Source organism: Lacerta agilis, chromosome 17 (assembly GCF_009819535.1).
Source record: "Lacerta agilis isolate rLacAgi1 chromosome 17, rLacAgi1.pri, whole genome shotgun sequence".
In the NCBI taxonomy this organism is placed as follows: domain Eukaryota; kingdom Metazoa; phylum Chordata; class Lepidosauria; order Squamata; family Lacertidae; genus Lacerta; species Lacerta agilis.
In genome coordinates this window covers 32,835,181-32,852,114 of record NC_046328.1, presented here as the reverse complement: position 1 = coordinate 32,852,114, position 16,934 = coordinate 32,835,181, and the positions used below count along the sequence as shown (strand labels likewise).

At 50.8% G+C, this 16,934-nt stretch overlaps 1 protein-coding gene across 2 annotated transcripts in view; it reads right to left on the bottom strand.

Annotated features, from left to right (window-relative positions):
• Positions 1–15,960, bottom strand: part of NPR1 (natriuretic peptide receptor 1) — a 57,141-nt gene extending 41,181 nt beyond the window's left edge. Inside the window, exon 1 of one of the 2 annotated variants that reach the window (XM_033174594.1) lies at positions 15,181–15,960. In XM_033174594.1, the coding sequence (XP_033030485.1) occupies positions 15,181–15,937 (757 nt within the window). In that variant the 5' untranslated portion in view covers positions 15,938–15,960. Of the gene's footprint in view, positions 1–13,778; positions 13,849–15,180 lie in introns of those variants that run through there. The other variant, XM_033174595.1, reaches the window with a different exon arrangement.
• Between the last annotated feature and the right edge of the window lie 974 nt (positions 15,961–16,934).

Below are 16,934 nucleotides of genomic sequence, written 5' to 3'. Positions count from 1 at the left end.
ACCTATAAAGAACCTTTATTCTCAGCAATGATGGAGCTCACAGGTGGGGAACACTTTTTATTTTTTCAGCTATTAATTTTTAAGGGGATGTTTGCAGGAGTTAATCCTTCATTATCCCTTTGGAGCTGCGCTGTGTTTTCGTACTTTTGCCCTTCCGGACTGCGAGGCTAAAATTCTCGATTCGTGGTTTCTCTTCTGTTTGTTATGCTGGAACTTTTGTGTTAAGAAAATAATAAATAATAAATAATAATAATTTATTGTAATAATAATAGACTGATAACCAAGGGATAAACAGGCTGATAAATCACTGGAAGGGAACCGACTGCAGAGTCATTGAACCTGCAAGCCACAGTAGAGAGAGAAAAGATTTGGGGAGTTAGCAGCGGGAAACAGGTGAGTCTCGGGGAGGGGTCCAGCAGCGACCCACTGAGATGGGTGCTAGTGTGCACAAGTTTGCCTTCTTCTTCCTTTGGGATGGGGCCCAGGACAAAGGCACCCAAGGAGGGAGGGAGGCCCGTCCTGGCCACTGAACCGTCCTCTGAAAAACCCTCTCTCCGGCCAGGATAAGGAAACGGCGACTCAGCAAAACAGGAAAACGCTGGCTCAGGGGGGCCAAGCTTGTGGCGGTGACCCCTCCCCGTGGACAGAACGCGCCCCTTGACCTCGGCTGCCGGTGGATGGGGGGGAGGAGGGGGAGCAGGAAAATAACAGGATGTCTCTTGGCCGGGGGCCCAAGAGAGGGTGAAAATTAGTGAAAGGAGCCCTGGCTAAGCCCCGGACACACACCCCCCCACTGCTTCCGCCTTCAGTTGGGCACAGAAAGCCCTGCCACCTTTTTTCTCCCGGTTGGGAAAGGGCTCCTGTGCCTTGGCTTATACTTGCGAGTCGGGCCACGGGTCCACCTCGCATAGCGCTGCCTACTCAGGCCGGCAGCGGCTTTCTCTTTCCGCATCGTAGAACCACAGAATGGAAGGCGTGTACTTTTGTAAACCGATAAAAACCTTTAATGAAAATATTTTTATTTTATTTTATTTTTTAAAAAAGAGTTGGAAGGGCCCCACGAGGGTCATCTAGTCCAACCCCCTGCAATGTGGTAATATTTTGCCCAACGTGGGGTTTGATTTATAGCATAGAACGCAACTATAATATGATCATGGGGCATCCAGAAAGGATAAAACGGCGCAGCCACACAAGAACACGAGTCATTCCCAAAATAGAATTATATACGAGCCTCTTACATAAGTATACATACAATGAGAGGCGTGAGCTTGCCATCTCTCTTGATGCTTTTGCTCTCATTTCCAAAAGATACCTATCCACATTCTGCAAATAAAACATACATTTATATTGATACTATACTACGCTGCACTGAAATGTTTAAATGTTTCTGCGGTGGTCCTTGAACCTTCCCAGTCTCTCCTGCCACACCCTTTGAGAAGCACTGCTCTAACCCTGACACCATGTTGGCTGATAGCTGCCACTCACTTTGCCTTTCCTTACTAGAAAACCCGGAGATGTGCTTCGCTCAGACACTGTAAAAAAAAGAAGAACGTTTTTGTTGAAATGCAACCATGTGGGAGGATGGGGGACTCCTGGGCCTCAGAGGAGCCTCGGTACTTAGCAGTGATTCAGCCCAGATCAGCGACACGTACAGAGACACAACAGGGAAGCCCCCCCCCCCCGAAGGCGAGTCAGTCTGATGCACCTCTGCTTGAAGAATCTGGCTGCACCCAAACGCAATATTGGAGAGTGTTATGAGAATTATAAGGTATAAGATATAAAATATAAACTACACGTCTGAAATAGTACAGTGGTACCTCAGGTTAAGAACTTAATTCGTTCTGGCGGTCCGTTCTTAACCTGAAACTGTTCTTAACCTGAGGTACCACTTTAGATAATGGGACCTCCCGCTGCCGCTGCGCTGCCGGAGCACGATTTCTGTTCTCATCCTGAAGCAAAGTTCTTAACCCGAGGTACTATTTCTGGGTTAGCGGAGTCTGTAACCTGAAGCGTCTGTAACCCGAGGTACCACTGTATAGGAGAACAGTCATAAAGCCATTTTGACTCTCCCAAATTGATCTCAAATATTTCTCTACAAGGAGGAAGGAAATGAGAAAGTCTCTCCATTGTCTCTTTGCTCACAAATCCTGTCTTAAGGGCGTATCTGTGTATGAATAGGGTGAGCCTGTGACCTGGATTCAGGAACTGAGTATTTACCATAAAAAAAGAATGGCCAGACTGCCCAAGTAATACAATCAGTGACCATTATCAGGTACCCTGGCAGACAGGTTTTCTGTGATGTATGTATGATGTATTGGGGAGGTGGTCTTGAGCTAGAGGGTGGGCAATTTCAAAAGTCTCTAGAAGGGCTTGCACACCATTGTTCTGGCTCCCTCCTCCCTCCTGCATGTGGTGAGTGGGGACCCTGTTGCAACAGTTTAATAAAGATCAGGCTTCCTAGCCGCTTTGCTTCTCAATATTCTCTGGTTGGCCTCTGTTATTTTCTCCTCCCGATAGAGAACCTACATAAGGACTCCATACAAGCTCTTGGGTACCCCATAAGGGAAAAGGAGCAGTTTTTTTTCTCTTATAACAGAGAGAATAAATCATGCTACACTTTTCAGGCTGCTTCTGGGATTTGCTGTGCACGGCTCTGGGCACCACATCGAAACGTAGAGTTGGAAGGGGGACCCACGGGGGTCATCTAGTCCAGTGTTTTTCAACCTTTTTTGGGCAAAGGCACACTTGTTTCATGGAAAAAATCACGAGGCACACCACCATTAGAAAATGTTTAAAAAATTTAACTCTGTCCCTATATTGACTATATATAAAGTAATTCTCTTGAATAGGAATCAAATAAACACAAAGAAAGTATTTTATAATTACTTTATTATGAAATAGTAAGTAAACAGAAATATGAAAAATTATAAAATACTTTATTCAGTGTGCAACCAGGGCCTGTTTGGCTGAACACAAAGCTGATATTCTGGCTGGAATTTTTCCCAAGGCACACCAGGCAACATCTTGCGGCACACCAGTGTGCCGCGGTACAGTGGTTGAAAAACACTGATCTAGTCCAACCCCCTGCAAAGCAGGACTCTAAGGAGGGCACCAGCAAACTGCCCAGAGGGGAAGCGCCCAATGCTCAATAGCCGGGAGAATCGAAGTTTTTAAAGAGAGACATGATGCCTTCAAGTCTCTTATGTCTTGCACATGTGGCTTGTTCCCCGTTGTTCCGGTGACTTGCACTATCCAAACATCATTCCACTTTAATATCAATCGTTCCACTTTACTGGGGCGCATTCAGACACGGGCAGGGGTATTCAGACGTGGGGGGTGTCGCTGGTGTGTCGCTTCCCGTTTTCTGCCGTTCGTTTCAAACAACAGCAACAATAACAACAACATGTCCTTCTGGCCTCCAGACACGATTGCAGAGTAAAACGGCTGGTGGAAGACAGCCTTCCACAAGATGTGTTTGGAGAGGAGGGACACACACACATACACCCCCAGCACTGACCTTTGGCCCAGGGGTAGGTGGTGCAGTTTGCAAGCAAAGGTCTATTTATATCCAGGGAAGACTGGAGAGCTTTGGTTCTTCTTCTAGTTAAAGATAAGCTTTTTAGAAAAAGCCTGGAGTGTCCCCCCCACGAGATTATCGGCTGTTCAAAACGGAGAGATTGAACCCGAGACCTTCTGCACGCAAGGCAGGCGATGTGCCACCAAGCTGCATCCCTTGGTAGGCCACTGGCCTCCGATGGCACAAGGCACTACCTCTGCCTGAGATGCTGAAGAGACCCTGCCGGCCAAAGCTGGCAATATGAGGCTAGTTCAGGAGTGGGGAGCTGTGCTTCTGTAGACAATGGTCACCTGTTACTGGTAGTTCATAGGAACACTGGAGGCCGCCTTATTCCAAATCAGACCTTTGGTCCATCCAGCTCAGGGGTCAGCAAACTTTTTCAGCAGGGGGCTGGTTCACTGTCCCTCAGACCTTGTGGGGGGGGGGAGACTATATTTTTGGGGGAGGAAATGAACGAATTCATATGCCCCACAAATAACCCAGAGATGCATTTTTAATAAAAGCACACGTTCTACTCATGTAAAAACACACTGATTCCCGGACCGTCCGCGGGCCGGATTTAGAAGGCGATTGGGCCTGATCCGGCCCCCGGGCCTTAGTTTGCCTACCCATGATCCAGCTCAATAGTGTCCACACTTAGTGGCAGCAACTGTGCAGGGCAGGCTTCCTCAACCTCGGCCCTTCAGATGTTTTTGGCCTACAGCTCCCCTGATCCCTAGCTAGCAGGCCCGGTGGTCAAGGATGATGGGAACTGTAGTCTCAAAACATCTGGAGGGCCGAGGTTGAGGAAGCCTGTTCCAGGGTTTCATACAGGACATTCCCAGCTCTGCCTGGGGATCGAACCCGGGACCTTCTACACTCAAAGCATGTGCTCTTTCACTGAGCTACGGCTCATCCCCGATCTGAGGAACAGGAATACCTCGCGAGCCCCTCCTGCCAGCGCCAGCCGACCGTTTTATTGCCGTTCCGGAGGCACCGGCTCTACGTTTCCCTCGGCGGTGAGAAACTCCGGGGAACATTCCTGACGGAAGGCAGAGCAGCCCCAGAAATAGCAGCCGCCCTAGACAACAACAAAGACCCACATCAGGCTGAGAAAACAATCTCGAACGAAAAAGGGGTGGGTGGGTGGAAGTGAGCCAGAGCTGGGGGGGGGTAGGGGGAAGGCCAAACAAGCACCCCTGGGATCCCAGCCATTTCGGGTCGCATCCACATATTGCATTCTGAGAACGCGGCTCCCCCAAAAAAGAATCCCGGGTAACTTGACACAGAGCTACAATTCCCAGCACCCTTAAACTACGGTTCCCGGGATCCAGGAGAGTGGGAATGTGTGCTTTAAACGTGCATTACGTGTTTGGTGTGGGTGTGGATGTGTCCTTTGTTTGGGGGGGGGAAACACCCCAAAACAGAAAGGGTCACCCTAGAGGTGAAAAGTCCGGGTCATACCCACACATGGGCATAGGCAGGGGGGCAGCTGCTCCCCTCCCCCCAAATCAAGTAAAATAAAAATGCTTAACTATAAGGAGAAATATTTGAATTATTTGAAATGGAAATGAGGTCGCTTGGATGATGCTATGGCAAATTCTATCAACCCAACCTGCAACCCAACTGAGCAATAGGCTGTTTCCTGCATTAGGAGTAAAGGTAAAGGGACCCCTGACCATTACGTCCAGTCGTGTCCGACTCTGGGGTTGCGGCGCTCATCTCGCTCTATAGGCCAAGGGAGCCGGCGTTTGTCCACAGACAGCTTCTGCGTCATGTGGCCAGCATGACAAAGCCGCTTCTGGCGAACCAGAGCAGCGCACAGAAACGCCGTTTACCTTCCCGCCGGAGCGGTACCTATTTATCTACTTGCACTTTGACGTGCTTTCGAACTGCTAGGTGGGCAGGAGCTGGGACCGAACAACAGGAGCTCACCCCATCGCGGGGATTCGAACCGCCGACCTTCTGATCGGCAAGCCCTAGACTCTGTGGTTTAACCCACAGCGGCACCTGGGTCCCTGCATGAAAGGGAAGCTTTTAAGCCACTGAGAAGTCTTCTCACCCTTTGTGCTGGCTGGGGCCAATCAGAATGGAAGGAGGGGAGTCGGCCACTGAGGATGGGCTCCCGGGGTCACTCTGGAGAAGGTGCGTGGGGAAAGCACAGAAGAGGAGTTTGTTCTGTAGGCTCCAAAGCTACGTGTTGCCTAGGTGGGTGTCAGGACCAGGTTAGCAATAACTCACACAGTGATAGTGAAGTTCTCCTCTTATTCAAAGAAACAAAGCAGCTCTGGAGGCCAGGCCTAGTGAGCGCAGCAGCTCTTCTTCCCGGCAGAGTTGCGAGGACTGAAGGTCCCACAGCTCCCTAAGTCTTCTCCTCCTCCAGTTCCTTCGCAAGCAATCTGAGGCTCCAATGCCTTGTCTGCCTTTGCTCGGCCCTCTTCATACCTCTCCTGGTCCTGGGAGACCAGGGGGCAGGAGGAGAGCTGCCCATCGCAGGAGGGGGAGACCTCCTGGCTTCTTCGGCAGCCTGCCCAGTGGCGGAGCTTCATGCTCCGGCACCGGGGGCGGGAAGCAGGTGGGGGTGGCGCGCATTCTGGGGGCGTGCCGTGCCACCCGCATGGGCGTGGGGCATGTTCTGGGGGCGTGGCGTGCAGCTCGGGGGGGGGCAGCCTTGATGGAATCCAGTCCAACCCCCCTGCCAAGCAGGAAACACCATCAAAGCATTCCTGACAGATGGCTGTCAAGCCTCCGCTTAAAGACCTCCAAAGAAGGAGATTCCACCACACTCCTTGGTAGCAAATTCCACTGTCGAACAGCTCTTACTGTCAGGAAGTTCTTCCTAATGTTTAGGTGGAATCTTCTTTCTTGCAGTTTGAATCCATTGCCCCATGTCCGCTTCTCTGGAGCAGCAAAAAACAACCTTTCACCCTCCTCTATATGACATCCTTTTATATATTTGAACATGGCTATCATATCACCCCTTAACCTTCTCTTCTCCAAGCTAAACATACCCAGCTCCGTATCTGAAGAAGTGTGCATGCACACGAAAGCTCATACCAAGAACAAACTCAGTTGGTCTCTAAGGTGCTACTGGAAAGAATTTCCTATTTTGTTTTCATACCCAGCTCCCTAAGCCATTCCTAATAAGGCATCGTTCCCAGGCCTTGGACCATTTTGGTTGCCCTCCTCTGGACACCTTCCAGCTTGTCAGTATCCTTCTTGAACTGTGGTGCCCAGAACTGGACATAGTATTCCAGGTGAGGAATATAGTGGTACTATTACCTCCCTTGATCTTCTAGACGCTATACTCCTATTGATGCAGCCCAGAATTGCATTGGCTTTTTTAGCTGCTACATGACACGATTGACTCATGTCAAGTTTGTGGTCAAGTTTGTGGTCTACCAAGACTCCTAGATCCTTTTCACATGTTGGAGGTGGTTTCCTTCTGATTTGTTAGGTGAGGTGATGTAAAAGCAAGTTTACCGTATATACCCGAGTATAAGCCGACCAGAATATAAACCGAGGCACCTAATTTCCCCACAAAAACCTGGGAAAGCTTATTGACTCGAGTATAAGCCGGTTCACCTTTGCCACTGTGGAGGAGGAGGAGGAATGAGCAGCCCGAAAGCAGCCCTTTGGGCTGCTCCTTCCTCTTCCTCCTTTGCCAAGTTTGCATTTATCCGAGCAGTTCAGGAATGGAACAAGCTGCCTGGGGAGAGTAAAGAACCGCCGTTCTTGTACGCTTCTTAAGGAATGGTTGACTGGGGAGAGCAGGTGGCGGTACGAGCGGAGAGAAAGGGCTTCTTTCTCGCCGCCCCCACCGCCCGCCTCACTCAAGTATAAGCCGAGGGCAGCTTTTTCAGCACAAAAAAATGTGCTGAAAAACTAGGCTTATACTCAAGTATATACAGTATATCCCACACTTTCTGGCGCAGCTTCCCCATCGCTCCCCTTATGGCAAAAAGTCCAGGAACTTAGTGGAAGCAAGACCTCCCAATCAACTGCGAGTAAGAGGCATTGTGACAGGAACAGTGTTAGAAACTCATATACAGGTGAAACTTGAAAAATTAGAATATCATGGAAAGGTTCATTTCTTTCAGTAATTCAACTTAAAAGGTGAAACTAATATATGAGATAGACTCATGACATGCAAAGCGAGATGTGCCAAGCCTTTATTTGTTATAATTGTGATGATTATGGCGTACAGCTGGTGAGAACCCCAATTTAACAATTTCAACTTTGGGGTTTTCATCAGCTGTAGGCCATAATCATCACAATTATAACAAATGAAGGCTTGACGTATCTCGCTTTGCATGTCATGAGTCTATCTCATATATTAAACTCCAGTAGCTAATGAAAACAATTGCTTACATAAATGGACTTTTCCACGATATTCTAATTTTTCGACTTTCACCTGTATATAAGCTAGGCACCAAAGGCTCCTTAAACCAAGGTTGCTGTTGCCAAAACGTAACGTCTGGTTGCCATTTTGGGGCAAGACGGTTCTAAAGTCTTATTTTTCAAATGACGGACTGGCTGCGATTGACGATCAGTTAAACATCTGGCTAGTTCAGATGACCGCCTTGAGTGAGGTTAAGAGCTTTGAGAACTTCAAAGAAGAAAAGCCACGTGATCCAGGGACAGTCCACATACTGTATATACTGGCCTATTCCGACCTCTTTTCCTTAATGGCGGCACGGGCCATTCATAACGTAGGGATATTCTTCACAACCGTGAGCAGGGCAGAGGGGTGAAAGCAAGCGACAACAATTAGCTATGAGGTCGTTCACTGCTCCTGCTCAGGCTGCACAGAAAATAGCATTTTGGTTCCCGAAATTCATTCTGATCTTGCAAATAAAATATAACTGATAGAATTCTGCAGGATGGGGCGTTAGTGTGCAAAAAACAGTCAAGAGCCAAGGATCCCCAGGCATGCACTTCCAGGTGGTGATGGTGGAGATGTCAGGCTCAGGAATCTTCACTTGGTCACAAGCGGCCAATAGCCAGGTGCAAAATGCGCCTGGCGAGTTTCGAACACTAGACAGAAGATTCTAAAATGATGCCTGGCATGGCAATGAAGCGGAGGGTTTATCTGTATTCTGGGCAGAGGTCTGCAATTTAATGCTCCGTGTCTGTGTGCTTTTACACAATCTTTAAAGCTGAATTGGAGCAAACAGCAATTGGGGTTTCCCACAGACTGGCGTCTGTACCGATTGAGCTTTAAAGAGCAGGGAAAGCGCCAGAGTCAAAAAAAAAAATAGGGGAGTTTAAACCGTGGACCGTTCCTGGAAAGTGCGGAGGAGAAGGAGGTGTAGATTAAGCCCTAAATGTTGGACGACTCGGGACAGATAAAAGGAAGGACTTCTTCATGCAGCACAGAATTCAACTACAGCACTCCCTCTCGCAGGAGGCAGTGATGACCACCAACCTAAAGGTAAAGGTAAAGTGACCCCTGACCATTAGGTCCAGTCGCGGACGACTCTGGGGTTGTGGTGCTCATCTCGCTTTACTGCCCGAGGGAGCCGGCGTACATCTTGCAGGTCATGTGGCCAGCATGACTAAGCCGCTTCTGGCAAACTACAGCAGCACATGTAAACGCCATTTACTTTCCCACTGGAGTGGTACCTACTTATCTACTTGCACTTTGTGCTTTCAAACTGCAAGGTTGGCAGGAGCTGGGACTGAGCAACGGGAGCTCACCCTGTCGCGGGGATTCGAACTGCCGACCTTCTGATCGGCAAGCCCTAGGGCTCTGTGGTTTAACCCACAGCGCCACCTGCGTCCCTGACCACCAACCTAGGTGACTTTAAAAGAGGTGTAGGCAAATTCATGGCGGCCTCTGCAGATGGGGGCAGTAACGCTTCTGAATACCAGTTGCTGGAAACCGCAGGAGGGGAGAGGGGTCCTGCGTTCGAGTCCTGTTTGTGTGTTCCCATTGGGGGCACCTGGTTGGCCACTGTGATGAGAGGATGCCAGATCGGAAGGGCCATTGGCCTGATCCAGCAGGCTCTTCATATGTCCTTATGGCCTGGATTTAGAATCCTAGAATTGTAGAGCTGGAAGGGACCCCGAGGGTCATCAAGTCCAACCCCCGGCAGTGCAGGAATCTTTTGCTCAGACCCACAACCCCATGGAATTAGGAGTCTTATACTCTGCTAACTGAGCTATGCCAGTATTTGAATCCTGTACCACTATGAGCAGCTTGGAGTGGGAGAGGAGGGAGAAGCCGGACAGGCAGAGCCAAGCACAGTGTCAGGTTACTCCCCGCACAGCTCTCCTGCCTTGGCCAGAATCCCTGACCCTCCTGCTATGGGGCAGCCCCGCTCCGCCCGCCACCTTTGACAGGAAAAGTAAGATATCAGAGCCAAGCTCTTCCGCGAACAAGGCCCCTTTCGAAACCCCAAACTCCTTCCAAAATCCACACCCCGCTGTGGAGACGTCCCTGTTCCTCTCCCAGCTGTTATCAGGAGTGCTGCGGTTAACACCCATCTGAGGTCGGGACCCCGTTGCTATTAAAACTCAGCTCTCTTGCAACGGGACAGGCGGGCGGCAGGGGCGAGGAGGGTTCTCGCAATTTGCCAACCCTTAATTTTTTTTTTTTAACTTTCACCCATGGCATGGATCATCACTCATGTGATTCAGCACAACGCCCCAAGGTCTTGAAAGTTGAGGCACACCCCTTTAGCGAACGCCCACCATGGCAGCAGGTCTTCAGAACGCGTGCAGAGTGCTCGTTTGGGGCCAGGTTGCAGAGGTGCTTCGCAGGCAGCCCTCTCTAGCACTTTTTATTTAAAAATTTAGCTGGAAAAACCTAGCACGTCCCTTTGCATCTATAGAACATAGCCAGCTGCAGATTATAGTGACGGGGTGGAAAAAGTTAAGTTTTTAATGTATGTGTAACAACAGCAGCTTGGATTCTTCATGCGCAGAAATGGAAGGAGGAAGTTGCCACTAAATAAGAATGGATAAGCAAGATAATGGGCTGTGCGGAATTAGCAAAATCAACAGCAAAATTAAGAGACTCCAATGATGAGTGTTTTGTGGAAGAATGGATGTTTCCCCTCCGGACTGCTAAGATACTACGGCTCAATAAATTTGTGTACAGGATTTGAACTACGAGCAACAGAAGTCACTAGATCATAGAACTGTGGTTATGATTTAATAGTCTTTTACAGGGTTCAGCAGCAGATGGAAAACAACAACTTCATGGAAAGCAGGGTGGGAAGTTGACAAAAATAAAGGAAAAAATGCAGTCGCGTATTGGATCGTATATGCTTAAAATGTTGAAATTTAATAAAATACAATTGGGGAGGGGGGGCATATATAAAGAACATAGCCGGCTGCCTTATACTGAGTCAGACCCATGGTCTATCTAGCTCAGTGTTACCTGCACTGACCGGCAGCAGCTCTCTGGGGTTTCAGGCAAAGAGTCTTATCACCCACCTATAATTGTTCCCCTACTTAAGTAAGATTCTAGTCCTCATGGTGTTGGATAAAAAGACTGCTTTCAAGAGCAACGTACGAAGCTGCCTTCCAGACGTCAGATCTAAGTAAGTACAGTGGAACCTCTGGTTAAGAACTTTATTCGTTCCGGAGGTCCGTTCTTAACCTGAAACTGTTCTTAACCTGAAGCACCACTTTAGCTAATGGGGCCTCCCGCTGCCTCCGCGCCGCCATAGCACAATTTCTGTTCTTATCCTGAAGCAAAGTTCTTAACCTGAAGCGTTATTTCTGGGTTAGCGGAGTCTGTAACCTGAAGCGTCTGTAACCCGAGGTACCACTGTATACACTGGCGGGCAAGTGAGTCTTTGCAGTTTCAGGTGCAGAAGTCGGAGGCTGAACCCAGGACCTTCTGCAGGTATCTAGGTCCTCTAGCGCTGAGCCACACAAACCAACTGGACATATCTAAATATAAACTCATCTCTAAGCAGCTTGCACGATCCCTTTCTCTGCCCTCTTCTTATAACCAAAGGATAATAATAATAATAATAATAATAATAAGCAGCAGCAGCAGGTTACCATCGATCATAGCGGTGACGTCCCTGAGCTATGAGCCAGAAACCTCCCTGGTTCAAATCTGACCACGGCTGCAACTTCACTCATGCAGCCCCGTTCAGTTGCCCACCCTCCTTGCTGCAAAACGGGGCTGCGCTGGCCTACCTTCCAGGGTTGTTGTGAAGGAGTGCAGAGCACATATACACAAAACATTCCAAAGGGCTGCAGCGAAGTGGATTTATGGCCTCTCCCCCATCCCCACTGCAGGGATAAATAAGAACAAGGGGCTGCCTTTCATGGGTTCTTGCACAACAACAACAACAACTTATTATTTCTACCCTGCCTATCTGTTGGGTTTCGCCAGCCATTACCGAAAACAGACACAAACCATGGTATAAATGCCATTTAAGTGTATTATTTGGGTGTGGGTGTGGGTGTGTTTTGCAGTGAAATACCTCAATCTCTCTCCCACTTCAACTTACGGGCTGCAATGCTCTTCCTCTGATGTCAAGATAAATGTGTTAACACGCACGGCTTGCTGTTTTTCGGCATGTACGGACTTACAAAAACACCTTGTCCTTGGACCGGCAACTGAGCTAAACACACAGTGAGCCGTGAGCTGTTCCCTCAACCCCGGACCCGAAATACTCTCACCTATTTATTTCACTGCTCCGACACTCCCATGCATTTGCAGAAACGCGCGCACACACACTTCCAATGCGGAAAAGCACACAGAGGTCAGGGCAAAGCCCGTCCTCCAATCTGCAGGCCGTGTGCTCCTGGATTTGTGTGTCCAGCTGCTTAACAGGAAAGGAAGCTGCAGACCCACCACGAAAGGAAAAGCGAGGCTTCCTCAAGAGCAGCGAGCCCAGATCCAAAAAAAGGAGAACAGAAACATCAACAAATGACGACGGAGAGTTGGAAATATCCGCAGGTTCGACGGACAAAAAGCGTGTGCGCCATGCAAGCTTAACTTACGGAACTCACCGCTACAATATGTCTGTGCATATATAACTACTGGTAACTAGGCACATTCTAGTAGGAGATCTAATTGCAGAGATCAGGCAGGATCACCTCAAAGAGAACCTCAAAGCAGCCAGGGTAGAGATTACAGAGAGCTAGGTGCAGCAGCAATCTGAACCCAGGAACCCTCTGATTATATCAGGTTTTTTTCGAGGGGGGACAAGGAGTGTGTGGAGGTGCCCCCTTCGCCCCCCCCCCCCGACCGTGAGCCTCTCGGATGCAACGGGGTTCTTGCCCAACCGGCAGGTAATCGGCAAACATTCCCTGCAAACACTTACATGCGCAGTCTCCCCCCCTCCCTCCAACACCCTGCATAGCTAAGTGCGGACTCCAAATAAAGCCTCCATTTTCAGAGGCAGTCTACCTCCGAATACCAGACAGATTCAGATGGCAGAGGAGGCTGTTGGCCGAAAGAGGAGCATGGCCCCAAAGCCGGATTCTGGTTAGGGAAAAGAAAGACAACCCCCCCCCCCAAAAAAAAATACCATAGCAGATGAATCCTATAGAAGGGTGTCAGCGTTCTTGAAATGGAATCATACCAACACGCTAAACATGAACACATTTAAGAGGCAAGGAGAGGCTATTTTCTTCCGAGAAACATCCTTCCTTGCTTACCTACCGCAGTGGGACAGCAGGAGACCCCATGGGAGACCGGATTAATTACTTTGCTTGGGGACAGAGGAAAATGCTTTATACTGAGCCAGGCTGCCAGGGAAGGGATGTGGCTCAGGGGCAAAGCTTCCCCCTTGCGCGCAGAAGGTGCCAGGTTCAATTCCTGCCATCTCCAAGCCGGGCTGGGAGAGATTCCCTGCCTGAGAGTTGCTGCCAGCCAGGGTAGAGATTACAGAGAGCTAGATGCAGCAGCAATCTGAACCCAGGAAAAGGCTCCTTTAAGAACACAAGTAGAGCCCGCTGGATCAGGGCAAAGGGGCCCATCGAGTCCAGCATCCTGTTCCCACAGCGGCCACCCAAATGCCCGTGGAAAGCCTACAGGCAGGATTCGAACACAAGAGCCGTCTCCCCTAATGCGACTTCCGGCAACTGGCTTTCGGAAGTACAATTGCTTCTAACCAGGGCATAGCCATCGTGGCTAGTAGCCGTTCTGCTTCATGGATTTGTCCAAACCTCTTTAAAAGGTTTGATGCCCATCGCTGTCTCCTGCAGAAGGGGGTTCCACAGTTTAACTCCAAGGACTTTGTTTTACCTGCCCTGAATCTTCCAGCAGAATCTGATTCCCGGAGGCGATGCGGGGATTGAACCTGGGAACTTCTGTATGCGAGGGAAAAGGCCCTGCCACCTCGCCGACCCTCAGGTATTCCAACACCCGACACGACGCCAGCACAAGCTTATGAAAAAGGAGCAAGCGACCAGACCTCTCTGCTTCAACATAAGGAAACAACACCAGGGGAACTTCAGTTCCACCCCCACCCAGCTAGCCAAGGACTGGGGAAAGGATCTGTGCAGTGGATTCAGCAAAAATAAGGCAGTGCACTGGAGAAGCAGAGTGGTGTAGTGGTTAGAGCAGGGGCCCTCCAGAGGTTGCTAGACCCCAACTCCCTTCAGCCCTGACTTGAGATGGAGTCTAGCAACATCTGGAGGCACAGGTTCTCCACCTCAGGTTAGAGGACCAGGCTGGGAGGTGCCGGATTAAATCCCTCACTTGAACCTTTGTGACCCTGAGCCTACCTCACAGGGCTGTTGTGCAAGGACAATGTGGAGTACGGGTTTTGCAAGCGGCCCCGAGCTCCTTGAAGGAGGCTGGGATTTTATAAAATGTACAAAGGGAGGACAAGGGGAACCCGAAATTGTTTAACTTGGAGGTGGTGGGGGTTTGGCTCAGTTCTGCCAACGCAGTGTTTGCCTCACCCAGATGAAGGCAGGGTGAGAATTCTTGCCTGGGAAGGGAGAAAAGGGAGATTGAATAGGGAAATCTAGGGTGAAAAACAGTGGGGCTGAGGTGGGCAAGGAGTTTCGTTTTGCTGGTGAGGATCTGTAGTGGCAAAAAATGATTTACAATTGCTAAAGTGGGGAGGAGATAATGGCAAACCCATTTCTAAACAGGAATGTGCCCCCTAGGAGCTGGGCAGCTGTGAATGTTCTCTGTCTCTGCACATGCCCAGAGGTACTCATTTTGGGTACTTCCGAGGCTCCAGGAAAAGGCTCCGCGGTCCACCTCTCAACCAAGGGAGCAGAGTGTCCGGGACACAGAGGCGCCTAGAGCTTCACCCAAATTCTTACGATGTTTGGGGCTCACCTCACAACAGACCCAAGAGAGGGCATGCGAAGATTTATTCAGTCACTACATTCCCACCTGCCCAAGGAATGAGCTTGAGGCGGCGCATGGTGTTCTGCCCCCTCCCCATTCTGCCCTGACAACAACCCTGAGAGGTAGGCCAGGCTGAGATCGAGCGACTGGCCCACCCGGCGGGCTTTGTGGCGGAGCGGGGATTCAAACCCAGTCCCCCGCACTCTAACCACTCCACCGTACTGTCAAGGAACCTCTTTGCCTCCTGAGGCGGACGCAGTGAGCCCGGTGAGTCCTACAGGCACGAAAACCAAATCCCAAGGTGAGGAACAAGGATATAGCCGAGCGGCTCTGTACTTACTCCTGGCTTTTTGCTTGATGTCGCTTATCAGCGCGGTGTAGTTCGCCCCCAAGAAAGGAATGTCCTCCATCGTCATGTTCATCAAGGCTGGCAGCCTGAGGTACAGACCCTCCACGGCGAAGAAACAGGGGCGGTCGTCGTTTTTGTTGTCCCAGTAGAGCAGCATGGCATGGCGCGTCCAGTTGAAGTGCTGGTTGAGGTAGGCCCCAAACTCGCCCAGCTTGCCGTGGCTCGGCCCAGTGCGGGTGGTCAAGGCGTACTCCCCGGCCTTGTTGCCGAAGCCCACGGCCTCGGCCCCGGCGGTCACCAGCGGCAGCCCCCAGTGCCGGGTGAAGCGGGCCACGGGGGCCGCGGTGTAGACGCAGCCGGGCCCCACAAACAGGTCCGGGTTGGCGCTCATCTGGAGGTCAACGGCCGACATGGGTGCCAGGATGTCCGAGCAGACGCCGTGGTCGTCCTCGCTGGTGCCGAAGACCAGCTGGACGGTGTAGCCCGGAAGCAGGTCCGGCCGAGCGTTGACCTTGCGGACGGCTAGCTGTATGGCGGGTGCCACCCGTGGCCAGGCCCACGGGTACGTGGTGTTGCGCTCGGGAAGCACCACGGCGATGGTCAAGTTGGCTGAGCGTGCCGGGCCCAGCTGGGAGAGGGCCGCTAGGATCCACCACACAAACGGGGACGCCGCTTTCAGGGGGTTCCCCGGGCAGAGCCACGGCCCGCAGAGGGCCACCCCGCTGCCGCCACGACGCCAGGCCTTCATCCCCTGGCCTCGCCCCGGGCGCCACCCCGGCGAACCCACCTGCCCCGAGCTCCCTCACCTCTTCAAAACACAACCGACGCCCAGAACCCTGCAGAGGTTGGCACGGGGTGCTGTGCTGAAGCGTTGCCAGTCTCTCAAGGGTGCCAACTCAGCCCGGTTATGCCCACCTTGCCAGCTCCTTGCATTTTTGGCGCTTGACCCTTTCCCTTCCTCCTCTCCGCAAACTCTTCCTCTTCTCCTCTCCAGCGATGCAAAAAACAACCCACCACTCCAAGCAAATCTGGAGCCAATCTCTGCGCTCCCCAAAGAAGTTGCGCGGAGTTTCGCCGAGCTCGCCCGCCCCGCTGTCGGGGGTCCCGCCCCGAGTTCGCCGCGTCCGCCGCTGCCTGGAGTGGAGAGAGAGAGGAAGGAGCAGAGGTTTATCTAACTGCAAGGTCCAGAGAGTTGCTTCTTCCCTTCTTCTTCTTCTCTTCATTCAATGACAGGGCGGCTGCGATCATCAGCAGCACCGACAAGGCGCCTTAACTCCTTCCTGCCCGCGACTCTTCCCCCCACCTCCCTTCCCATTAAAAGCAGGAGGCACGCGGGATTTTCCCCAACAGGGATCGCCCGCCCAGCAAAGGACCCACGCCTTGCGGCTGCGGGATTTCAAGTCCGGACATCGCGCAGCCGCCGCCAATATTTATATGCCGCTTAATATGCAGAGTCCCCCAAGCGGCTTACCTAAAGCGGGGGAATTAACGGAAGGGAAACTTACCTACACAAGTCGGGAACGCAAAGAAAGACGTTAGTGGCGGCAGATAAAGCGCCCAGCTAAATATCAAGGAACAATGAAGCAGCGTGAGAGAGGAGAGCCGAGATTTTTTTTTTTAATCCTTCCCTCTTGTTATTATTAGCCGATCTCTTTTAAATTAATTGCCATTGTTTTAGTTGTTGTTGTTTTTAAATGTCACTATATCCTGAAATGTTTTAATCTGTTTGCCCCTTAGGGTTTCTC